We start from the raw sequence: 26,806 nt of genomic DNA on the forward strand, positions 1-26,806 counted from the left end.
CCTTAAATTGTGAAAAATAATTTCCTGGGACACACTTTACCCCACTGATATTCTTTCCCCTTTAATTTGCCATATTTGTGTATAACTTTTTAGGGTTAGATCTTGAGTGCGTTGTCCTTGGTGACAACAGGTCTGAGAGACAGTCTGTTGAGGTCTGTGTAATGACTCCTACTGATTTGTATTGTTTTTGGTCTACGGCTGGTCTGAGTAAATGTTTCCTACCTACACTACGGCAAATAAACCTGTTGAACCTCTTCAAGTCATGCAACCACTTTGAAATCAACTTAGTATAATAAAAGTGTGTTTGAATGTGTGGGTCCGTTGTTATCTAACTACTTTTCTGAATAACTCACATCAACCTATTTCTTTTCTGTTATATTTACAGTACATGATGTACTACAGGAGACACATAATTATTGCATGCTTTGCATTACTCAAGTAGCACATTGGAGAAACAAAAACATTGCTACAGATGTTAGTCTTTAACCAAAGCAGCACTTTTATTGCATTTAATTATGGCTCTTAACCTCTGCCTTTATAACAGCAACTCGAGTGCCTGAAATTGCTAATATTTGTAGCAGCCAGAACCCTTCATTTTACCTTGACCTGCATGCACCTGTCCAATTGAAGGGAAATGCAAAACAAAACAAATTAATTTGATTCTTGGAAAATCAGACTCCCACTAACAACAATTTTCCTTCCTTCTGTCCATTGTCTTTCTTCTGTCCTTGCACTGCCCACTCTGACTAGGATTTGTGGTTTTTATCATGTAACCTCCATCTAATGACCTTTTTGAATCAAGGACCAGTCTTTCCATATGCTAGTAGATAAAGTGCTATGCACAGCTGAATAAATAAATTAAATATTGTCACCAGAGCTAGGGAAATTGATAACTAGCAGATTGTTACTAATAGCTGATTCAAATATGATAGAAGAAAATACAGAATTATAGGATACTAGAACTAGAAGGGACCTTGAGAGGTCATCAAGTCCAGTACCCTGAACTCACAGTAAGACCAAGCACCATCTAGATCATCCTCGTTAGACATTTAACTCTTATGTTCTTAAATATCTCCAATGATGGAGATTCTACAGCCTCCTTATGCAGTTAATGGCAGTGCTTACCTATCCTCACAGTTAGGAAGTTTTTCCTAATGACCCAACCTAAACCTCTCTTACTTCACTTTAAGCCCATTGCTTCTTGCCCTGTCATCAGACATTAAAGAGACATTAATTTTTCTCCCCCCTCCTTGTAACACTTTAAGTCCTTGAAATATGCAACTCTGTACTACACACCTGTGGGTCAGACAAAAGATCCATCTAGCCCAATATCCTGTCTTCCAACAGTGGCCAATGCCAGATTCCCCAGAGGGAGTGTACAGAACAGGTGATCATCAAGTGATCCCTCTCCTGTCATCCATTTCCAGCATCTGACAAAGAGAGGCCAGGGACACCATTCCTATCCATCCTGGCTAATAGCCATTGATGGACCTAACCTCCATGAATTTATATAGTTCTATTTTGAATCCTGTTAGTCTTCTTGTTTAAGAGCCAGTCTTGGTTGGTGACAAGATCTTGCACCGGGTTTTGTTGTATCACTTACTCTTCTACTTGGACTTCCTAACTTCCTAATTTTCCATGGTTCTGCATGAACCCATAGATAAAGGAGAATAATTTTTCTAGTGTCCCAGCAGTTTGCCAAGTCAAACCATAATTGACAAACCACTATCCTCTATACTTGTTCTTTGCTACTATTCATCTCCAGGAAGTATTCGTGGACCCTTAGATCAGATATATTTCTCTTCTTTGCATTGTCAGAGGGAGGTCCTTAAAATTCCTTACAGAACAGCTACGAAGATCACGTAACACTACTGTCTTGGCTTGAATTGCCAGTCACAATTTATCTGCTAATCCAGTGTTGCAGTCTTACAAAGAGGGTAGAGTTTTTCTGTTTAAAAATAAAAAGACTTTTTTTTTTACCATTCCTGTACTTAATTTTGCTCTCAATTATACAGATATGGAAGTAACAGTAAAAAAAAGTATGATTTAGTCAAGAGTTTTTAAAACTTAATCGAACAGGTCCTTACACATGGAACTCCCATTGAAGTGGGTGGAAGTTTTACAGATTTGAGTCTAATTAGACTTTATTCTCTGTACAGTTTTCAAGATTCACTTATAAAGTTTCAGAACAAAATTGTGCAATATCCTGGGAAATCTTATTTTTGCATTGTACTTCAATTCTTCTGCCTAAAGTGTGCACACTTCATCTCCCTGGAGATGACAAAGGGCTCAAGAAGGATTATGTGAAGTAATCTAATAAAAATTAACAAAAATGATAACTCACACCCTAAAACAAGTATATTTAGATATCAAAACCTTAGGTATTGGACTCAGACTTCTGAGACTATAGATGAATGTTCTTCCCACATGCCTATGTACTATTTAAATATCAAATATATCAAGGTAGATATAACATAGCTCAATGCAGCTACTGTAGGGTATTGGATGCAATGGTAGAATTTCTGAATATTATCACACTGATTAAATGAATTAAACATTTAAGTGACTCTATCTGAAAGTGACATCTGATTAATGTCATGGAGAAAAATCATGTATCTTTTTTTCAATTTGTTTAGGTACGTGTATTCACATTTTCTGTTGGTCAACATAATTATGACAAAGGACCCATACAATGGATGGCCTGCCAAAATAAAGGTACAGTGTATATATCTCTGATCTTACACCTATATAAAGCTTTGATTACCCCCACAGAGTATCTAAACCATTCTTTAGGTGTCTCACACACTACCGATTTAAAATCCTTAGCCTGGTGTAAAAATTAATTGTGAGGCTTTGAATCAGGACTCCAAATAGTGATTTTTTAAAAACTTTTAATAGAACATTGGTTCTATTACTATTATTGATCTTATTTTATAGAACTATTACTAATGGCCTCAGCGTTTACTATTTACAAAATGAGAGTGCTGTAAAAAACAGACCTCTTTTCACAGATGTATTTGATTTAAGATTTTTGTAGTAACTTTTGGGAGGTGGGGAAATCTCTTGCACATTTATTCAAGTCTGAGGTGTGTTAATTACCAACAGTTACTGAAGTGATAACTGAATGTGAGCATGTCCAATTTTCCTTGAACAGATTTAAGGAACTGAACTGAATAATAGAAAAAAAATATAAGAATAATTTTTGGTACAATTCATAGCAATAACACGTGCATTTATACCAGGGGTGGGCAATACTTTTTCATGGGGGGCACACCAAGAATTTGGAAAGTGGTTTAGGGCCACACTCTTCCAAGATATTAATGGAGGAGGTATGGGGTCTGGGAAGGAGGTTAGGTACAGAAGGGAGCTTAGGGTAAGGGAGGGAGTTTTGGTGAAGGACGTAGTTGTGTCTTGAGGCACTGGACTGGGGTGCAGGGAGTTGGATTATCACCTAGATCAGGGAATTGTGGTACAGGAGGGGCTGCAGGAGTTTGGGTTGTGAGCTAGGGCAGGAGGGGACTGTGATCTGGGGCAGAGGATTGGGGTATCGGATCTGGAGAAGGTATGATTGCAGAGGATTTGGGTATGTGGAGTAGGGGGGTAGGAGTGGAGGGGCAGAGGATTGTGGAAGGGAGGGGCTGGGTTCCCAGAGGCAGGCTCTGGCCAGGAGACCATTCCTGAATCTGCCTCCCTGCCTGCCCCACTCCCTCGCAGGCTGCAGCCATATGCTCTGTGAATAATTATGAACATAGCAGGGCTCGACAAACCACAGCAAAATCCACTCGCCAGCCCCACACTGCACATGCACCAGACCGGCATTGTGCATGTGCGCGCTGCCAGTGAATGGGGCGACCGGCTGAAATCTACTCGCCACGGGCGAATAGATACACTGATTTGTCGAGTCCTGAACATAAGAATGGCAATACTGGGACAGACCAAAGGTTCATCCAGCCCAGTATCCTGTCTGCTGACAGTGGCCAATGCCAAGTGCCCCAGAGGGAGTGAGCCAAACAGGTAAAATGATCAAGCCATCCATCTTCACCCTCTGAAAACCAAAAGTTAGGGACACCATTCCTTACCCAACCTGGCTAATAGCCATTAATGGCCTTAACCTCCGTGAATTTATCTAGTTCTCTTTTAAATCCTGTTATAGTCCTAGCCTTCACACCCTCCTTAGGCAAGGAGTTCCACAGGTAGACTTTGTGCTGTGTTTTAAACCTGCTGCCCATTAATTTCATTTGGTGGCCCATAGTTCTTATATTATGGGAACAAGTAAGTAACTTCCTTATTTACTTTCTCCACATCACTCATGATTTTGCATACCTCTATCATATCCCCCCTTAGTCTCCTCTTTTTTAAGCTAAAAAGTCCTAGTCTCTTTAATCCGTCCTAACCCTAACCCATTCCAAACCCCTAATCATTTTAGTTGGCCTTCTCTGAACCCTTGTGCCCCTTGTGCTTTGTGGCTGCTTGTTATTGAAACAGACAGCTCCCATTGGTCAGTTTCTGGCCAGAAGCTGGCCACTGTGATTGTGCTGGAGGTGGGAGCAATTCCTAAAGCTTTTTCCTCTCCCTTCCTGGTTCAGTTTTTAAAGTGAAACTGCCTCACAGCCACGTTTCTGAGCAGCATATGCACGGGGCGAGGAAAGCGTAGAGCCTACCTGGGGCTCCCCACAGTGTCCTTGGGCCAGATCTGGTAGCTTGGTGATCTGGATCCAGCCCACAGGCCTTATTTTGCCCAATCCTGATTTATACAGACTCCAACTGTGGAAACTGAGTTGAGGTAATCAGTTATCTAAATCTTCTTACTGGGATATTTTATCAAGCTGAGCCTCAGTCTTAACAAGCAAGAAGACCTGGCAAATGTGGCAGAATTTTAGTAGAGTGATCAAATCTGGTAGAGATGTTTCAATTCTTGATTATCATAAATTCAAGCCTGAGGAAGTAAAGGTTAATATTTGCCCTAAAAGATCTAATTGAAATATAAGTTACATTTATATCAGTGTACCTTTCAGAAATTTTAACTCTTACTTCGCTCCAATTTCGCCCACATTCCCAGCGGCTTCTGCTCCACATTCCCTGGCTCTGTCTCAGATACAGTATGCCCATTCCCTCTATACTGACCCACCTCTCAGCACCCAGGCATTGCATGGTGTGGCAGAGGTCACAGTTAGTCCCAGACTCTGCATTTGGAGAGGAGGAAAGGAGATGCTGATGGCTGTTTAAGTTCCTTTATAAATCTATAGCTTGGTCTGTAGGTCTGGATGAGAGCTCTGTGAACTGCAAAATACTTCTAAATGGAGTGTATAAGCAATTGTCTACCTTTCAGTCTTAAAACTGATTTCCTAGAGAGGCTTATTATTCTATTTCAATGTGTCTATTTTAAAGTAAGCAGTAATACTGAGAAAAATTAGGCATAATAACCAAATCCAGCCTTAATTGATGACCTGGGAATACAACTTTTGAAGCTACTGTGACAATAAACATCATCAAAAGCTCCATGATCACTCCATTCCATTTGAAGAAGTGATATGAGTAAAGATCAACTAGCTATATTTTTGTAAAAGAGATTTCCAAATCTACTGGCGTGTAAAATACTAACAATATTCTAAGATATTTAGAAAAATGAACCAAAATTGAAGCATGATGAGCTGAAACTTTTTTTTTTTTTAGCATCTGTTGAAGTATTGGCTAGTGGGCATGCTGAAATTATGAGATTACTTTTCATCTCCAACAAGGAAGAAAAGTCAAAGTATTAAATAGAAGGTTTTGATTTTAAAACATCGAGAAGAACAATTTGACATTTTTATGAAACAGCATATTTTGTTTCAGAATTATAATTTGTAATGAAACATTTTGTTTTGATATACTGAATTTTTCAAAATTTCTTATTATCAGCATGTTCATTGTCTCAAATTCTGAAATGCTGATTTGAAACAAATTGTAACATTTATGTTAAAATCAGAAAAAAATATTGAATGTGCTAGTCAACAATTCTTACTTATCTCTAATAATAGTGAAGCGTAACTAATTATATGTTTTGGAAAGTTTTTGTTTTGGTGAAAGATGAGACGCTGACATTAAGGACAGATTAGAAAAATTAAGCAAAAATCTTTCTAAAAATAGAGTATGCCAACATTTATCCAATAAACAAAAAAATATTTGATATATTTCACAGTGTTCAATCTGATATATTTCACAGTGTTTCCTTTTATTTCCACAAAAAAGTCAAATGATTTAAGAAATAAAACAAAATAGAAATAATTGAAAAATGTGTTGATTTTTGTGTGGGTTTCCGCCTTTGTTTAGGGAAAAAAGGAGTGACAAGGGCTTTTTTTGGATGGGAGATATTTTCTTTTACCTTTTTCTGTAGAAAATGGTACAGTATATTGTTTTGTAGGTTTTTTTGTTTTGGGGAGAAGGAAGGAAGGAAGAAAGATTTCCATCAACCATTTAAAAAAAATATTTTTAAAATATATGTTCAAAATTTTATTATTCAATAATATTTGTATGACAAGCTCCTTTTTTTGCTGAAAATATTATTGTATTCAAAACCCATCATTTTGTCCACATTTCTCTTTCACTATCTTACCACCACATACATTCCTGAACACTAATTGAAAGATAGATGTAGAAACCAAGCTGACGCATTTTTAATCACAAACAGGGGCAACAAGGTGGTCATATAATAGTATGAATGTCTAGCTCCAAATTTACAGTAGACTACATGTGGTAAATTATATTGCCAAGAGCTACTGGGATAAACGGATCTTAGAATGAAAAGTAAATGTACATTCTGCTTGATGAGAAAGCTATCAGTTTTTACACTCTTGAATTTTCAGATTCCCTTATCCTTTGGCTGCCCCCAAATAACTGTTGTTTTTATGTTTCTGGAATTGGTTTATCATGTGACTGCCTCCTATTATCCCACTTAAATAAAAGTCTCACCTTACTTTTTTCTTGTGTTATTCCAGTTTAGATCCAATGCTGAGAAGTAATGGGCACTGTTGTTATTTGTAATATCATAGCTCAAAGTGCCCTACTTCTGCTCCAAGGCCACATTGTGGCAAGCACTTCACAAACACAGAACAAAAAGTCTCCACCCCAAGCAGCCTACAATCTAAATACAAGATGGGACAGAACAAATGAACTAATGAAATAATATTGGTCAATATGACATGAGTTATCTGTGCACAATAGGGGACCAACAATTTTCAAGTTTTTGCAGATATCGTGGCAAAGGAAAACTTAGAGGGTTTTCAAGAAGGATGATTTTTGCATATGTTTGAGTGGAATTTATCCCAAGCTAGAGGGCACAAAATGGGAAAAAGCATAAAGGTGCTTGCTTATGAATGATGGAGGCTGGCATGATGGGCCTATCAGAGGAGGGAGATAAGATTTTGATAATAAGACAGAGAGGACAGTGAGGGCAGGTTGTGAAGGGCTTTGAAAGTGAAAACAAGGCAGCTAATATTTGATATGTAGAGCCCTGCCCAGATACAAATTTATATCTGTGGATATAAATCAGTCTCCATAGAACCACTGGGCTCTCCCAGGAACTGCAGCAGTGAAAGGAAGCAGAGTGTGGGTCCACATCTCCCAGCGGCCAGCAGCACCACATGATGGCAACTTGTCTAGTACAGATGTACTGCCCACGGCCTAGCCTTGCCCCTGTCCATTGCACACAGCTGCCTGTGTCTCCTGTCTGAGGCCGTGCACACCACCTGAACACAAGAAAATAACCAGGGACAGCTGCTGGTGAGCCTGGCACTCACCCCAGTGGGCAGGGATGGGGGTGGTACAACCTCGTCAGAGAAGTTTCCCTCAGGGGGTGCTGGCTCTTCATCTGCAGGTATAAGCTTGTATCCATGCAGGGGTCTATTGATGTGGTAGACAAAGTGAACACATTCAAAAAGAGGACTGAAAGGGTGCGCCTGCACGACATCCTTAGCGCGAAATAAGATACGCAATTTGCGCTGTGCAAATTGCGTATTTTATTTTGATTCAATTTTGAAATAGGCTATTTCGAAATTTGGCACATCTACACAGCACCAAATATTGAAATAACACACTATTTTGAGATCCCTTCCCTCGTGGAACGAGGTTTACAGGGATGCGGAAACAGTGGATCGTTATTTCGTAATAGGAGACACGTTCAAAAGACGCGGGGTAGCTATTTCAAAATAGCCTTGCAGTGTAGATGTACCAAAAGAGGCAAAGTGATGGGATAGCAAAGGGATCTTTGCAGCAGCATTTTGAGTGAATATGAGCAGGGCAAGATTACATTTATTAATACGTGGAAAAAAAAGGATGTTGCACTAATTGAGATATGAGGTAATGACAGATTTAATGGGCTGTTTGCATAGAAGGTGTTGTATTTTACAGAGAATATGCAGAAAGAAACTGCAAGATTTATAGAGAGCTTACATGTTAGGACTTTATAGAAAGGTCAGAATTGGAAATGATGCCCCTGACACAGGCTTGAGTGATGTACAGGATGGTTCTGTGTTCCATATGGATTGAGGGTTTGTGGGGGAAAATTAGGAGCTCTTTTAGTCATGTTGAGCTTGAGGTGATATCCACAGAGAGTTTGCAATACAGGTGGAAATTGTAGATTTGCTAGAGATAGCTCTGGAGGAGAGAGAGAGAGATAAGTGGATCTGGAAGGCAGAAGGATAAAGCTCATAGCTGAATTTGTGTTTTTAGAAATTACCAAGGGATAAAGTGCAAAGGGATCCAGTATATTTGACTCCTTACTCTTCACTCCTCAAAATTTGACTTCTCATGTGTAGGTAAAACTTCTTAAGAATGGTGGTTATTGGCAATGGCAGATGAGGTATTATTAGTAAAAGGAAAAGATTATTATTGAGATTTTTTTCCCCACTGTTATTTTTAGAGCGATTGACTTCACTTAGTGATAATAGCATATGATTATCAATTTTTTTGCTTGTTTTCCAAATTGATTCCCACTCTGTTACCTGTTTATGTTTAAGAGCAATCAATAGATCATTATAACATAATTATAAGATAAGTTATTATAGGTGATTAAGATATATGTTTGCCTCTTGGGTTAGATGTATTTGGGATTTTATCAATTTGCAGATGCAAAGAAACTGGCAAAGGTTTTCTTTCTTTCGTTCTTTCTTTCTTAGAATGTTAGGAATAGTCACGTTGTGAACAGTTACTTTTCTCCACCTTCCTCTGCCCTCCCTACTACTTGTAATTGATAGTCTGTAGTCTGAGTGGATCATGACTTGTTATTGCTGCTGTATTGTGGGTCCTCAGTCATGACTGGGACCTTTGGCAATGTTATAATGGAAATAAATAACAATAGTGAAGATGATGAATGAATGGGCACCGCTAATATTTTGTGAGAGAATATGTCAAATGAATGTTTTCATTCTTATCACACAATAAGCATGGTTTTATGCTGTGGATGAGTTCACTTGATTGTAAAGGCAAAGTAGATTTTAATTGGTTTTAGACCTGTATTTAGCATATAATTGTACTGTTGTCACTACTTATTGCTATACCTATTTAATATGTTTATTCAAAATAGCTGCAAGTGCATGGGGAAATGCATCAAAATTCAATTTCTTTCATTTGGAAAAACACAAAGGTTACAAAGCAGCTTGTCTTTGCTTAGGAATAGCTAGCATGGAGTACATATGGTAATGGCACAACTTACATGACCATGCATTGTTATGAATTCTAATTTAAAATTGAGGCATATAGGGTCTTTCGTGAAAATGCTTTTAAGAGACTGTCCATAATTATTGGAAGCAAACGAGATATGGAAATAGAATTTTTTATTTCAAGTGCTCTCAGATGAGGAGCATAGCATTCTAAGGCAGCAATATATTATTGTGTCTTTTATGTATTTTAGGTTACTATTATGAAATTCCTTCCATTGGAGCGATAAGAATAAACACACAGGTAAGCCTGTAGTGCTTGCAAACTTTCAAGTACACTCATAAGTCATAGAAATGCTGTAATGATGGTTAAAAAATTACAAGATTACTCTTGGTTTTCCTTAACTACAATGAAACACACCACCATTTTTAGATAAATAGAGTAAATCTTGATATCTCTGTAAATACATGTACTATCTAACAATGGTGAAATATTCTTTCACGTTGAAGAATTTAATATACAGATGAACTAGACTGAAATCCTTGTTTTCTGTATCTGTATGAAAATTTGTGATATTCAAATGAAAATCTCACTTGAGCAGTCTTTCTTGTGACATTTTTGAAAATTCCTGAATCTGGTTTCTCAAGAAATAATAAAATAGAAGCCATTTTGTCAATTCAGTTTTCAGAGTCAGGCATGATGTAGTAGGCACAAAATTTATAAACTCTGGTTATGATTACAGGCCTTTTATTTTACATGACTGTGTTAAAGTATCCCTGAAAGTAACCACATAGGGTGTGTCTAGACTATACCTCTCTGTCAACAGAGAGATGTAGATTAGGCACATCGAAATTGCTAATGAAGCAAGGATTTAAATATCCTGCACCTCATTAGCATAAATATGGCTGCCACTTTTTTCAAAACGGAGGTTTTTTTTAAAAGGCAGTCTAGAAAATAAACCCTTTTTTTGACAGATCCTGTAAACCTCATTTTTTGAGGAATACAGGATCTGTTGAAAAAGGCTTTATTTTCGACACATCTGCGTCTAGACTGCCTTTTTTTTTTCAAAAGAAACCCCTCCATTTTGAAAAAAGTGGCAGACATGTTTATGCTAATGAGGTGCGGGATATTTAAATCCCTGCTTCATTAGCAATTTCGATGTGCTTGATTAACATCCCTCTGTCAACAAAGGGATGCAGTCTAGATGTAACCATAGACAGAATATTCTCGACTTGTCCAGAAGAATATATTTGTAAAGTGAAACAAATGTGAAGGTGACCACTCATAAACCAATACAGAACATTTACCTCTCTTAGATCCCCATCTCAGCCCCAGATCCCCATCTCAGCCCAAGGAAGACAGGAGCAGCTCTAAGTTCTAAAGCTATTGTTTCCAATAGGTAATGCCCTGTGCAAGACCCTGCAATGGAAGAAGAGCATGCATTGTTGTTAACCTGATGTTTCAAACCTAGTATTTACAACCACAGTGTTTACAGTTCCAACCAAAAATCCTTATGAACTGCCTCTGTCTGTTGTTAGCATCATCTAGATCAATTAACTCGCACATCCATAGTTTCTTTAATGTTAAAGAGCTTTAGATCTTTTGGTTGTCCAATTTGTGCTGGAAAAAATGTGGGAGATTTGTCTTGTTCCACTTTCCCCATTCTTTTTTTGTGTTATGGTTCTATAACAAGAAGACAGTTTAGTGGCTCCAAATAAGTGAAACAACTGCAATTAAACTTTCTGTGCATGCACAAGCACATGACTGCTATGGCCTTAACAGAACATTGTGCGTACTTGCTTACTGTCAAATCTTGGGCAAAGTGCCTGAAAGCTGTTCTGCCCTTTGCAAATCAGTCCACCGTGGCTTTCTACTGATAGGTCCAGAAGCAGCTACAGACTAGATTTACCACTCCTGAAGGCAACGAGAATTATCAAACAATTTGATCATTCATTCATCATTCATGTTTCCTGCTTTTCATCTGTGCAGAATCTAGATATGAGTAGTACCTTGAATCCTTGGCTCTACAGGACCACTGAATGTGCTAAAAATGTGATTCACATTCTACTCCTGTATGCACCTTTCATGCTATTGTCAACACTAATAATTCCAAAAGTGATAGGAATTATTTTCCAAAGACAGCTGGAACCATGAAGACCTTACTATAGCTATTAGATCTGATGGTGACCACCGAATTTATAATTTATATATCACAAAACTAGAGCCCTGCAAATCTGTGGGTATCCACTTTATATCCATGGCAGATATGGCTAAAGATATAAATTTTGTATCTAGAACTCTGTGAATTTGCAGAAATCAGCTTTATATCCGTGGATAGCTGTATCTGTAAATGGGGATACGGATATTTGTGGTTTATTTATGTGGATGTGGATACAAATTTTGTATCCATGCAGAGCTCTACGTACATCAGTGGACCCTGAAATCGTAGTAGTGTCAAGCTACACAAAGACTTTTACGTCGCACTTGGACAATATGTGAATTCCAATAATTTTCACTTGAGTCAGTTCAGTGGATGTTTTTAAGGAGGACAATATTTGCAAATGTCTTCTTTCACACTGTAGTAGATATATTTATGATTAGGAAATTCACAAAAGGAGGGAAGGGAGTTACACTCAAAATACCTGGCCTGTCCAAGAAGATCTTTGCACATTAGTTTTATGGCTGTAAAGTAAGACACTCCTGAGTACACTGAGGACAATCAGGCTGCCTCCTTTTATATCAACTAACAAAGAAAATCTAGGACTAAGCCTCCTGTATCAGGAAGCCCTGCAGACTTCAGTTGTAGACAGTACTGTACAAGATGTTCCCAATGGTTACTTATCAGGCAGGGAAGGAAAATTATTGGCAGTGTTCCATAGTGAACCCATAGGATTCACTGTGGGTTAATATCGCTGGATCAACATATAGTATATCTGTCTAATTTGTCTGTCATAAGTAGTTCCAGTACACCATCTCGCACTGTTTCCGAGTAGACACAATGGGTTGGTTTTCTCTCAAGTAGGGCAAAGGGTTCTGTTTGCAGCATCTCTGAACAACAACAATTGGTTTTCTGCACAATACAGTAGGAAGCAATATCTTCTCTATCTATTGGTGACGGAAACTCACACATATCTTTCCTTCACTATGTCATGTATATCTTTCTTTCATTTCTGGTGTTAGCCAATTTCCAGGGCTCAGGAGAAAGGCAAATCCTTATTCATGTCCCACTCACAAACTGCTGGAGAGTTAGCTTCTTCTTGATTGGTATTGTTCACATGGTTTGACTTTCCTCACATTTGAAATCTTTTGTTGTTACCAGTTTTTTATTATTTTAGAAGCATCGCTGGATCTTTTCAGTAGTGGTGATCTCTCTGTGAAGTGACTTTGGAGATGGTGCTTATTGGTAATTACTCTCTGAAGGTCTACATCATAACATATAACAAATAACATACACCATTATTCCCCCATGGAGTTGAGGTTTCTGCAGTGTTGTCATATTATTATTACATCTAAAATTAATTTTTATAGATTTATGTTCCAATGGAGGCACTGACTCAGAATATCCCTTGTTGAAACATTTGTGGTATGTAGTGCAGACCCAAATGTGATTGGCTTTAATGTACACCTTCAGAGAACAATGAGTATAAATATTTTCTATTATATCACTGATGCTGAAATCATGGCCTTATACTGACTTCACTTTATTTTTTGTCATGTATTTTGTTTTCTTCCTGGTACTATTTTTAAATTTTGATAAGATAATGACTTACCTCTGTTGGGCTTCTTGCTTTATTTTGACAGGAATATTTGGACGTGTTGGGAAGACCAATGGTTTTAGCTGGAGATAAAGCAAAACAAGTCCAGTGGACCAATGTGTATTTGGATGCACTGGTGAGAAAAGAAAGCATATCATTTTACTATAAAGCATTTTGAACTGTACATATTTTAATATATCCATTGCTTTTAATCATAAAGAAAGAACTTTGCAATGCTCAGCATTGCATAAATTATGCAATGCATAAATTATGTCAATACTTTTATGAACTGTATTCTGGATAAAGCAGCATATTTTGTATGTATGGAAAACATTTATAAATGAAAGGGTTCTCCCATTTCTGTCCACAACCTAAAAAAAAGACTCAAACGCCTACATCTCAAAATATAACATAACTGAATTGTCATAAAGGAGCTTTCTGAACTGCTATTATTCCCCTGAGCTGGACATTTTCTGTCCTTGCTATCTTTTATCATTTTCTTCCAGTATAATGACATGAATAGGAATGTGATTTGTTCCAGGAATATGTCTCACACAGAGATCTCTAAATGCAGTTCCCTGCTGACATAAAACAAACAAATGTCAAAATTTTTCTGTGATTATGGGATTCTACTCAGCAAAAGACCAGCTAAATTGTCTGGAGACCTTGTTCTGTGAAAAAGTGCACAGTTGGTCAAAAACAACCAACTCATTTTCACATGACATGTGAACAGCATTTGGACTCCAGAGTTGCATGGTTGCAATTGCCCATTGTCTCAGCCAACAGCTTATTTAGTGAACTATTGTATGTGATGGAGGAAACAACCTAAAGGGCATAATCCAGTCCTTTCCACACAGCTAGTTTATCATTGGGGTCTTTTAAAACAAACAAATTCAGGAAACTATGAAAAGCTAAGTATTATTGGCAGCAGTAAGGACTGCTGAAGTAGATAAACTTGCTGTACGTACTTCTAATCATGCTGAAATTACTGTAAAATGCGCATCTAAAATCACATATTTATCCAAGTTCAAATAGTCATCTAGTGTCATGTCAAAGTCCACTTTTTCCTGTCCGCATTACCGTAAAATATCTATTTTTATCAGTCTATCATAGAACAGTGTGCAACATAGAGGAGAAAGTTTTGTGTTATTCTAGTTTTCATAGCCAGAAGTTCATTGACCACATTTTGTTGACTGTTGTTGAGGTATTTACTGGAAATATGAAGGATGTTATGAGGAAAGTTCATATGTTCCGTACATATCCTGTTCTGAATTCAGAGCTAAATTTGTAACATGGTGTGGGAGGGGATCTGGTCAATTAAAGAAAAAGAAGAGGGGGTACCTGCAAATAACTATTGCATGGCTTTGTTTTCATTGGATTGCAAAAAGCTTTCACTCTGAGCCTTTCCTTAATGTCTTTGCCCATATGTGTAAACTAGCTAATCTTCTCTGTACCAATATAGATGAGGAGTTCTGTGGCACATTATAGACTAACAGATTTATTGGAGCATAAGCTTTTGTGGGCAAAGACCCACTTTGTTAGATGAACGTAGTGGAAATTCCAGAGGCAGGTATAATATAATATATCTGTTAGTCTATAAGGTACCACAGGACTCCTCGTAACTTTTGCAGATTCAGACTAACATGGCTATCCCCTGATACTTGTACCAATATACTGTAGTTAAGCAGAGATGGACTCCAAGTTGCATAATTCAGATCAAGACGAGCGTCCATGGGCTCAGTGCTTAGTTGAACTCAGCTCACAGGGAGGCAGAAATACAGGTTGAAACTCTCTATTCTGGCACTCTTTAGTCGGGCAGCATCCATGGGCCTGCATGATTTGTTACCTGGATGTCCACTTACCATGGTTTTGGCCAAGTTTCCTGCAGCCCCATAAAGTTTGCTTACAGCCGCCAGTCCTGGCGGTCAGTGTTCTGTGCTCTTAGTTAGCTCTAGTGTACCCCTAAATGTCTTTTAAGAGCCCAGTAAGTAGTAGAAGTGTAGGTAATGCTTCTAGACAATATTAGCCTCCCATAGTTTTGCAATTTCTCTGGTTCAGCAATGGTCAGGTTCCCAGGATGCTATAGTAGAAAGGTTCAGCCTGTAGTTCTAAGTCATCTTCCTGCCTTATCTCTTCCTGGATAAATCAGCTAGAACAGCATCCTATGGGATTTTTCCTCCCATCCAGGCTCACTTAGAGCTTGCTGCACTGGGGAAAGGTGAGCCATAGAACAGGGATTCCCCAATTATGTCTTCAGGGGTTGCTTCATGTCTACTTGATGTCCCTTTTCTCCTTCTACTAGGTTTTGTGTATGTGTGTAAATGGAGCCTTCCCAAATGGAACCCCTTATCTTTCTGACAGATCCTTCTCCACCACCTCTCTTCTCTGTATTCCCTGACAGTTCCACTACATTTCTCTTCACCTGGGCTCACTGTCCCGGTGTGATTTCTGACAATTCCTGCTTTCTGTAAGTCTAGCTTCCTGCTAAAACTGTCATTGTCACTTCTCTCTCTTTTATATGGTTTAGCTCTGTTTGACACTGCCAACATATCCAGAGTACTAAATATTTGTCATTTATCCCTTTGCCCATACTTTCCGGTCTCCTCACCTCACTCCGCACCCCCATCAATCTGTCCAAAAGTAATGTCATGTACAGAATGGATCAAGATGACCACCTGGTTGAAGGACTAATGGAAAAGAGTTTTCAGTGAGCACAGTTACGGAATAGTTTAGGATCTAATTTCTCTATTACTTCTCTCAAACCATGTAATCTCTTACTGTAAATCTCTAAACAGCATTATCACACTACTCATCCTACTCAGTCTTCTTAACCTGAATTTTGTTATGCTACATAATCTGGCACCCACCTTAATCTCTGCTCTCATTTCCTCCTACTCTCCCCTTTGCTCAGTATACATCACAATCTTTTTTCTCTTCTGCTGCCTTAATTTTTTTAATTCTCTGCTTTGCTCCATCTTGTGCTCCAGTACAAATCCACTCACATCTCCTTCAAATGCCTCTTTAAAATTCATTTCTTCCAGGAATAGCTCTCACTTTCCTCTCCCCCCAATAATTAGAGCCCTGAGCAGATACAAAATTAGTATCCACATCCGTATCTACAAAAATGAGCTGCAGATATCTGCATCCATATCTGCAGATACAGCTACAGATATGGATATCCACAGAGATCCGCAGATTTGCAGGGGTCCATTGATAGTCTCTCTAGACTCATCATAGTTTGTCTTCTCTGTTTTACACTAACTTCTGTGAACAGTATTTCGTTAATATGCATTTTGAATATTACTGGCTCTTTCATTTTATGTTAAGTCATAAGACTTTTCTCCAAGTAATTTCCTTAGCATCAGTCATCTAACTGCATTACGGTTATTAATTGTAGGCCATGTAGACATGCCCACAGTCTGTTCCTGTCTGGATGATGCAACTGAAATACCTTCACATAATGAGTGTTCTGGCTAAATTCTTGGCCTTATCACCTTCCAGAACATTATGTGTGGCAGTTATTTCACAGTGTGGTTAGTGTGCATCATTCCAGACATACTCCCTTTTTAAAGGGATTGCTTTTGGGAATTACATTAGTAAACAAGGGTGAGGCAATAAGTAACTTAACATGCCATTTTATGTTTCTGTATTGATTTGGCTTAATTCTTTTTCCTATCCCCTTGATTTAAGGAGAGGTTTTTTTTTCATACTTACTGCTAATTATATGTGAGAGAGAATTAATGTATAGGTATCAATTAAGTCTCATCGACCTACAGTTTTTTTGAATGACAATTGCATTCTAAAGTGTAGAACACCACTCATCTTAAAATTTGAGTTATTACCTGGGGCGAGTCTTCACCAGTAAATATATATATAATTTAAATTTTTTACCCAGCTACAGTTGGAATTTATTATTCAGTTAATGGCTTTCTTATTTTTTAGCAAAACCGAAGCCCAGATTTTATGTGGTTTTTAAAAATGTAATAACGAATTAGTCTTCATTTATTTTAAAATTTATTTTAGTTATGGATTTGTTCTCCTCTTATGACTGTGTTCTAGGAACTGGGCCTTGTCATTACTGGGACTCTGCCTGTCTTTAATCTAACAGAAGATGCAGAAGGAAAAAAGGTAAGCTATTACTTAAAGCTGGAAAGTTTCAGTTGTTCTTTGAGAGCTTGTTCACGTCGATTCCAATCAGGTGTACTCATGCTTCATGCATGAGCACTGGAACTTTTTCCGCTAGCAGCTCCTGCATGGTCAGCTGTGGAGGCCCCTAAAGTGGTGCCGCTATATTAGCTTGTATATACCTCTGCAGACCCTACCCCTCCCTCAGTTCCTTCTTACCAGCCGTGATCATGTTGGATCCTCCTAGTTGTGTTGCTTTGGCAAGCTCTTAGTTCCTAGAAAATATTGATCTCAACTCATCTTCCGTCTTCTAATTCAAACAACTTTAAGAACAGGTGGGCAAATGCCCAAGGACAGTCAGCCCCTCTGAGTCACAGGGGTATGCCTAATGCCCTAGGCTTTACGTTGTGCGCTATGTGCGAACGGCCTGTGGCCTAACAGCCACCCTCACGATGCGTACCTTCACTGTTTAGGTGAAGAACACTGGATTAAGAAGTGCAAAATCTGCAGGAGTTTCAAGCCCCGTACCAGGAAGGACCAGAAGTATAAATTCCAGCAGCTTCTCTTAGAGGTGGCACTGAAACCTCCCTGGGCTGAGTAATCAACACCCAAGGCCAGCTTTGTGTGTAGCGCCCCAGCCTCCGTGCCAAAAGCAGGTGCCACCAAGGACTCCCGGCACCAGACCGTGGCACTGCGACACTATTCCACTTCAGAGCCGCGTGGCTGGAAAGAGGGCAGAGATAGACTGTCCTAGAATCCATGCCTGTGGCAGAACCAGGCATACTGTCAAGAGTCCCCCATGCGGAAGGTCCAGCACTTGACATCAACTCTAGCCTTGGGGGCCATGCTGTTGAGTCCAGCATGTGACCTGTCACTGGGACACACAAGTCCAGTTCAGGTGTTGAACTCCCTGTCAACATCTAACACTTATGAGGGCACTTGGGACCTCATAGAGATTTCAGAGACCGTGGTGCCTTGGGTGATGGATAAACCACTGGTACTGCTAAGATCAGTTCACTCGAGGGGCAAGCCAGCAATTCTGTGGTGCTCCCAGTCTCTGCAACAGCACTGGGACAGATTATCTTCTTTGTCCTCTGATAGGTCATCCCTGCCTTCATTGCATGCCACACCAGTGGCTCCAGTGGATACTCCAGCGCCGAGCCTCCAGCACTGAGCTCAAGAAGGAAGGGTGGAGATCCAGAGAGAGCAACGCTGAGTGAGCTACAATGCTCAGTGTTAAGGTTGTGTTCTTGGTCCCAGACTAGGTCAAGATCGAGAGGAAACTGGTACCGTTCCAAGTTTTGACTGTCCTGGTATCAGTCTAAAACTCTGAGGACGTCCATCTGCATGGCACCACACTGGCACTGACATCATTGGCACAGTCGGTCGGACCACTGCTGTGGTCATCACAGTCGGAATCGGAGCCCAACTCAATGTCAACACATTCCCGCTGGAGTCATACCGACCATAGGAGATGTGATCCCTGGGCACCATGGCAACTGCAGTGGCTGCCCTCTGCACAATGGCCCTTCTGGACATCCTGGGCATAGCACCTGTCCCAGGATGCACCCAGGCTGGTGGTCTCCACGAGCCATCAGTCCTGATCTCCCAGCAATAGATGCTGCTACTTCCTCCTCCTCAGATGAGGCTGTGGCAGGTACCTCCATGACAGGGCTCCCTTTGGTTGACCGTAGGGCATACAAAGATCTGTTCCGCTGGGTAGCCCAGATCATGAACCTCCCCATGGAGGAAATAGAGGAACCAGAGGGTCCCATGGTGAACATTCTATCCCAAGAGGGTCCATCGAGAGTGGCTCTGCCAATTATAAAGACTATTCAGTCTAAATACAACAATATGTGTTAGACCCCCATGTCCATACCTCCCACAGTAAAGGGTACGGAGAGGGTATACTTTGTCTCTTCTAAGGGATATAGGTTCCTCTTTTCCCACCCCTAGCCCTCTTCTCTTGTGGTATCAGCCGTCAATAAGAGACCGAGGTAAGGACATAGGCCCCGTCTCCAAGGCCAAAAAGCCAAAAAGATTGATCTCTTCAGCAGAAAGGTCTATTCTGTTAGGAGCTTACAGTTGAGGATCACAAACCAGCAGGCAATCATCAGTCATTATGTTTTTAAGTCATGGTAGGTACTCTCAAAATATAAAGCATCAGGAGTTTGGGGCCTTGTTGGAGAAATATCGCACCATAGCCAGGACCACCGTACAAGCGGTCCTGGATTTGGAGGACTCTGTGGTGAGGATGCTTTTGGTGGGAAAGAGCTGTTCTCTGAGCAGATGGACTCAAAGCTGCATTCCCGCAAGGACTCCCAAGCGATCATGAAATCCTTAGGAATATACTCCCTGGCTTACCAAAGGTGCCCCTTCAGACCCCAACCTTCTTAGAAGAGGTTTGCACTCAGGCAGTGCCTAGAACAACAGCACAGGTGAAACAGGAACAATAATAGGAGAACTCCATCCCAACAACCTACCCACGGGAACAACTCCTCTAAACCCCTCCAGGTTCAAAACAGGAAACTGCAGGGCATCTGCACTGAGGACAGAAAGTGCACTGAGGACAGTGCACTGAGGACAGAACACCAGACCTACTGGATCTCTCCCATTTGTTTTCGGACAGATTATCCCACTTTTGCCAAGTGTGAGCCATCATTACCTCAGACCGTTGGGTCCTCTACATTGTTGGGCTGGGATCTTCTCACAAGCATCTTCTACACCATGAGGTCCAATCGCTCCTAGACTTAGGTGAGATCCAAGGGGTCCTCCCAAGAATAAGGGGCAAGGGTTTCTGCTACCATTATTTTCTAATATTGAAGGCGAAAGGGAATTTAAAACCAATCCTAGACCTGAAAAACCTCAACCACTATATGCGGAAAATGAAGTTCAGAATGGTCTCCCTGACCGTTATTATTCTCTATGTGGGTCCTGGTGACTGGTTCGCTGCCCTTGACATGAAGGACACTTATTTCCACGTATCAATCCTTCCATGTCACAGACACTACCTCAGATTTACAGTGGCAAATGAGCGCTATAAGTTTGTGGTGCTTCCCTTTGGCCTGTCCACTGCCCCACAGCTCCATCCATGTATTTACAGCTACATCCAAGTGTATGGCAGTGGCAGCAGCCTTCCTATTCAAGAGGAGTGTTCAGGTGTTTCCCTACCTGGACAATTGGTTACTGAAAGCAACCTCCCAGGAGCAGCTTCACATACATGTGAGACTCGCGTTAGAGCTGTTGAAGTCCCTGGGGATCCTCCTCTACCACGAGAAGTTGTACTGAGTCTGGTGCAAAGAATAGAGTTCATTGTCTTCCCACCTTTGCCTCAAAGCCCAAAATCTTTGGCACTATTGTATAAAGCACAAGATCCATCTAGAGGCCCAGTACCTTCTGGGCTTGCAGAACATGCTAGCGGATGCCCTCAGCAGGACCATAGTGGTCCACGAGGGATCAGTCAGAAAAGACGTAATATACCCAATCTTCCGCAGGTCTCCCCATCTAGACCTGCTTGCCATGCCAGTGAACAAGAAGTGCAAGGACTTCTGTTCCTTCCAGAATCATTGTCATAGTTCCACTGCAGACGCATTTGCGCTCCCTTTGGGGAGGAGGAAGAATCTCCTGTATGCATTCCCCTGGTCCCTCTGCTACATCAAGTCCTATTAAAAACATGCAAGGATAAGGCACTCCTAATTTTGTTGGTGCCGGTGTGCCTGAGCCAACATTGGTTCTTCACTCTACTCAACCTGTAAGTGGAAGCGCCAATAGCCCTTCCCCTGTACCCAGACAACCTAACTCAACATCAGGGGTATGTCGGACACCCGGACCTGTGCTCTCTCCATCTCATGTCATGGAAGCTAGATGGTTCATTCTGTTAGAACTTCAGTGTTCAGCTCAGGTGCAGGAGGTTCTACTGGGAAGCAGAAAGGCCTCCACTAGGGCAGCATACCTTGCCAAGTAGAGGAGGTTTTCTATTTGATATGCAGAATGAGATCTCTTCCCCCCAGGAGAGCACCCATCCCAGTGATATTGGATTACCTGTTGCATTTACGAACACAGGGCCTAGCACCCTCCTCTGTCAAATTTCACCTAGCAGCTGTGTCCACTTTTCACCCAGGGTGTTCCCAACATAATCTGCTTTAGGAAAGGGTTAGACAGCTTGTATCCATATTCTCGCTTACCTCTACCCATTTGGGACATTAACTTGGTGCTCAATAAACTTATGGGACTCCCCCCCCCCCTTTTAACCAATGGCTGAGTTCCATGAAGGTGCCCTTCCTGGTGGCCATCACTTCAGTGAGGAGGTTGTCTGAGCTGAGAGCTCTTTCCTTGCAACTGCTGAATACAGTTTTCCATAAGGACAAGGTGCAGCTCAGGCCACATCCAAACTTTTTGCAAAAGGTGGTCTCCCATTTCCATCTGGGTCAAGATATCTTCCACCCATTTTTTTATTGGAAACCACACTACAGTGCTAAACAAAGGGTGCTGCACGTACTAGACGTGAGAAGGGCTTTAGCTTTCTATATTGATCATACAAAACCATTCAGGGAATCCACACAACTGTTTGTGGCCATAGCGGAATGAATGAAAGGTGATCCGGTCTCTGTACAGTGTATGTCATCCTGGATAGTATGGTGCATACGCACCTGTTATGATCTGGCAGGGGTCGCACCCCCACCAGTCACAGATCGCTCAATTAGAGCACATGCCTCATTGATTGCATTTGTGGCACAAGTCCCCTTTCATGAGATCTGTAGGGCAGCCACATGGTCCTCTATACACATGTTCATGGCCCATTATGCCATCGATAAGTTTTTCAGTGAGGATGCAGCTGTCAGGAGGGCAATGCTCCAAGCTATGAATCCTACCTGCGATCCCACCTCCACGGGGTAGCAGCTTGGGAGTCACCTGATTGGAATTGATGTGAACAAGGTCTTGAAGGAGAAAAGACAGTTGTCTCTTCATGTAACTAGTGTTCTTTGAGATGCTTTGTTTACGTCCATTCCAACATCCACCTTCCTTCCCCCCTGTCAGAGTAATTGGCAAAAAGCAACTGAGGGAGGGGTAGGGTCAGCAGTGGTATATATACGCTAATGTAGTGGCGGCACTGGTGGGATCTCCACAGCTAACTCTACAGGAGATGCTAAGGGAAAACGTTCCAGTGCTCATGCACACAACACATGTACACCTGATTGGAATGGACATGAACAACACATCTCAAAGAACACCAGTTATGTGAAAAGGTAACTGTCTTTTTCGTTAATAAAACTTGATGTAGCTATCCATGTGGAAATAGATATTTCTATAAAGAACTATCTATGGTCGAGCTATTTTGTACAACCAAAAATAAAAAATCATATTGAGTTATCTGATAACCACTTGGGAACAAGAAAATGCATATCTTATTGCTTGTTCTGAGTTTCACCATATGATATTACTTTATCTGTCTGCATGATCTGGTGGTAATGAAAGTGCAATTGGATATAATGGTTACATAGGAAATAGGTGATGATAATCCATAGGTCTTTCCAAGAGAGAAGCTTAGATACATGTAGAAAAAGTCATAGACGCTATGAAATTTCACAATAGGGCAATGATTGTAATGACGTTTGTACTTTAAATGAACAGCCAGTTTTCTAGGGCATTGCTAGCAAAATTATGTGTGTTTCCTCGCATGGAAGAGAAATATATTTTCCACTTTCCATTACATGATATCCCCACCCTCCATTACATGATATATTACTGTGTAGAATGCTTCCTTCTTTACTCAGAGATGACACATCAGATCACTTGTAGTAAATTATATGCAACACAAAACAACCCTATTCACACTTCAAAGTGAGTGTAAACTTTAGGCAATGCTGAATTTAAGATTGCCTTGGCAACATATATAAATCCTTGGTTATACAGAAACACATATTCCTCTCTAACTTTAGTATATCTTCACCTGTATGCTTTTAGGAAGTGTGTAGCATAGCTGTAGGAATAAAATAAGCATTAATATATATAGGACAAGAGATTAGATTTACATATGTGTATGTGTGTTTGTATAATACATCTAGTTATTACATAGACTATAATTTTATTCTATAATCCTGTATAGTGTTGAAACTGTGTACTTTTTGCTGCGTGATTATACTGTTTTCTTTTTTCTGAGGTAGACCTAGGAGTATATTTTGAAGTTGAAAGAAAAATGTCTATATATTTCATATATAAATATTCTCAGTGTTAATCTGGGTTACTTAAACTGTCATGTACATTTTAATACAAGTTGGAAAACAGACATTTTCATTTTACATTTATCCATTTGTGGATTTAAGTATGCAAATGCTTATTTTGTATGCAAAATACACTTTTTGATTTCAATTTAAAAGAGACCCATATAGGATTCAATCCGATATGTTTCTCTAACTAGTTTATTAAAAGCTCTTTAACCTCTCCTAATCAGTGTCAGGTTCTTATACTCTCAGGGCAGGTCTACACTGAACGGAAACCTCAAATCAAGATATGCAACTCCAACTACATTAATTACATAGCTGGAGTTGACGTGCCTTGTTTCAAGTTTCCCTGCCATCCCCACAGCAGGAGGCCAATGGGAGCAAATACTCCCGTTGATTTACCTTACGCCTTGTAGAAGCAGGAGTAACGGATGCTAATGGGGGCACCCTCTCAGTTCTATGTAGTGAGTCTTAACTAGAGTCACTAAATCAGAGCTACTGAACATGCGGCCCCTGGGCCACATGCGGCCTGCAGCCGTAATGTCGTTTGGGTTACACGGAGCTCAACACATGGCCTGCGGGTGGGAGCCAAAACAAAAAAGTAATCAATATAATGGTCTTCCATTGATATGCGTTTTAGTAGTTAAATTCCTGGACTGTCATTGCTCATTAAAAGTGCTATCATATGGGTAGAAATCAGGTAAATATTGCATTTTATTAACATCAGCAGAACTGACTTAAATGGGGCCTGTGTGTTGTCTTGCCTTAATCTTTGTATTCATGCCCGTCAGTGTGAAGGAAGCTATTTGCATATGTACTTGCATGTATATGCAATCACATTTAAGTTGTGGCCCTTGGCATGTGCTGTAAGTATCATTGTGGCCCCTGGGGCTTCCAAAGTTGAGTAGCCCTGAACTAAATCAAACTTCAGAAGATTGATTGTGGTGGCATCAATCTTCCAGGTTTTAGTCATGAAATAGTGCCATACTTCGTTCAGGGTACGTCTGCACTAGCCCCCTAGTTCGAACTAGGGAGGCTAATGAGGGCGACCAAAATTGCTAATGAAGTGTGGGATTTAAATATCCTGCGCTTGATTAGCATATTCCTGGCCGGTCGCCATTTTGGAAACTGACTAGCCCGAAGTAACTGCCCACATCTACACGCAGCAGAGAAGCGGAATTCCAAGATAAACCCCTTAGTTCGAATTAATTGTTAAAGCAGTTAATTCGAACTAAGGGGTTTATCTCGGAATTCTGCTTTTCTGCCGTGTATAGACGCGGGCAGTTACTTCAGGCTAGCCAGTTTCCAAAATGGTGACCGGCCAGGAATATGCTAATCAAGCCAGAATATGCTAATGGTGACCGGCCAGGAATATGCTAATCATTAGCAATTTTGGTCACTCTCATTAGCCTCCCTAGTTTGAACCTAGGGGGCTAGTGTAGATGTACCCTCAGATCCCACTGGATCTGTTTGAAAAGTAATGTGATCCTCACTCAGTAAGGGTTCCTGAACTCAGAAGGGCTCTTTCAGGAAAGTAAAACAGCTCTGGGCTGTGTCATTTCTGAATTAATCCCCTTAGGGTTGGTGAAGGGGACAATGTACATTCCAAAGGTAAGAGCGCCACAGCTCTGCTATCTCCCCTAATATGTATTCCAAATGCTCAAGTGCCCTCCATGACATCCATGTTGGAATGGGTTGAAATGATACTATGGAATAACAGAACTCCTTTTTTTTCCAATATGGAGTGGGGACACCTGCACATGACGTTCTTACATTCCCTTGCTTGGTGGTAAACAGTATGTTTAGGCTTTGATGTCTATGCTGAATACCATGGTGTTTTTTGATCATTACCGTGTAGTCAAAAGTATGCACTGCTTTTGCACAAGTCAATTTTTGAATGTCTGGCCTGAGACTCTGAGTTGTGTGTGCCTGGAATATTCTGAAAATCGGATTTCTTTTGGAGACCTCAGAGAACTCAAAATCACAAGTAGGATTTCAAAATCTTGGCTGAAATACCCAGTAGCCCCCATCAGAACCAAGACCTCATAATACTGCATAGTGTATACACACACATGAGAAGATATGATCCATACACCAAAAAATATTTAACTTGTACTCTCCTTAAAAAGAATGAAAAACTTGAGATAAGATTTAACAGATAATATACAGTGTAAATTTCCAAAATATGGGAGAAAGTTTATGTAGCGTTTATATGTGGTTACTATGTCATTTAAGTCATAAAAATTGGATGGGCCATATTTGCATTAATGACTTTAATGGAGATATCCCATAGTTTTTATTCTTCTATTGTTTTTTGAAATTTTTACTCATTCATGAAAGTACAATTTTTTTTTATATTGGCCCCTGGTGTCTTTACTTCGATCTCTGCATCTGCTTTTTATTTGCCTTCTAGAATATTTTACACTGAGCCTGGTGTTAATATTATTCCATTTTTTGGCTAGTGTGGAGTAAAGTCCTTAAAATCCATGCAGCTGCTTTCTTCTTCCTGTCCAGTACTCAAGCTCTTATGAGTGCTAATCTCTCTTTCTGTGTATCACTCAAAAAAGTTGTAAGTAGTACCTGTCATTAAAAATAAAGAAGATAAAAGCAAAATTAAGATTCAGCTGCTGCATGTTTTCATGTGTATTGTCACCCTGTTAAAAACAGACACTAACTTTTCCTAATCTTGCTCCAGAACCAGCTGATTCTTGGAGTTATGGGAGTTGATGTCTCTCTTGAGGACATAAAAAAACTGACACCACGGTTTACAGTAAGTTGCCCTCTTTTGGTGGTATTGGCTATTTTCTTTCATGCATGAATTCTTTGCATGCACTTTCACAGGCCATATAACTGCGCACTAGATGGGAGTCAGAAGATCACCAGATTTCCTATAACCTATGCTCTCTTTTTCTCTGAATGCTTTAGAGGGTGATTACTTCTTCTATAGACAGTATCAGCTGCTCTACAAGATGGTCATCAGGATGGAACTCAATTGCACAATATGCTTGTGTTTCATGAGCCTTAAAATTAGCAGATCTTAGATCATTTCATAATCTAGGGTAGCCACATGAA

General features: G+C 40.2%; 1 protein-coding gene across 2 annotated transcripts in view; it reads left to right on the forward strand.

Moving 5' to 3' along the window:
* Positions 1-26,806, forward strand: part of CACNA2D1 (calcium voltage-gated channel auxiliary subunit alpha2delta 1) — a 642,840-nt gene that overhangs the window by 542,252 nt on the left and 73,782 nt on the right. For both annotated transcript variants that reach the window (XM_006117144.4, XM_075926367.1), the window contains exons 13-17: positions 2,637-2,715; positions 9,887-9,936; positions 13,435-13,524; positions 17,448-17,516; positions 26,430-26,504. In XM_006117144.4, the coding sequence (XP_006117206.1) occupies positions 2,637-2,715; positions 9,887-9,936; positions 13,435-13,524; positions 17,448-17,516; positions 26,430-26,504 (363 nt within the window). The remainder of the gene's footprint in view (positions 1-2,636; positions 2,716-9,886; positions 9,937-13,434; positions 13,525-17,447; positions 17,517-26,429; positions 26,505-26,806) is intronic.

This window comes from Pelodiscus sinensis, chromosome 1, assembly GCF_049634645.1.
Source record: "Pelodiscus sinensis isolate JC-2024 chromosome 1, ASM4963464v1, whole genome shotgun sequence".
NCBI lineage: Eukaryota > Metazoa > Chordata > Testudines > Trionychidae > Pelodiscus > Pelodiscus sinensis.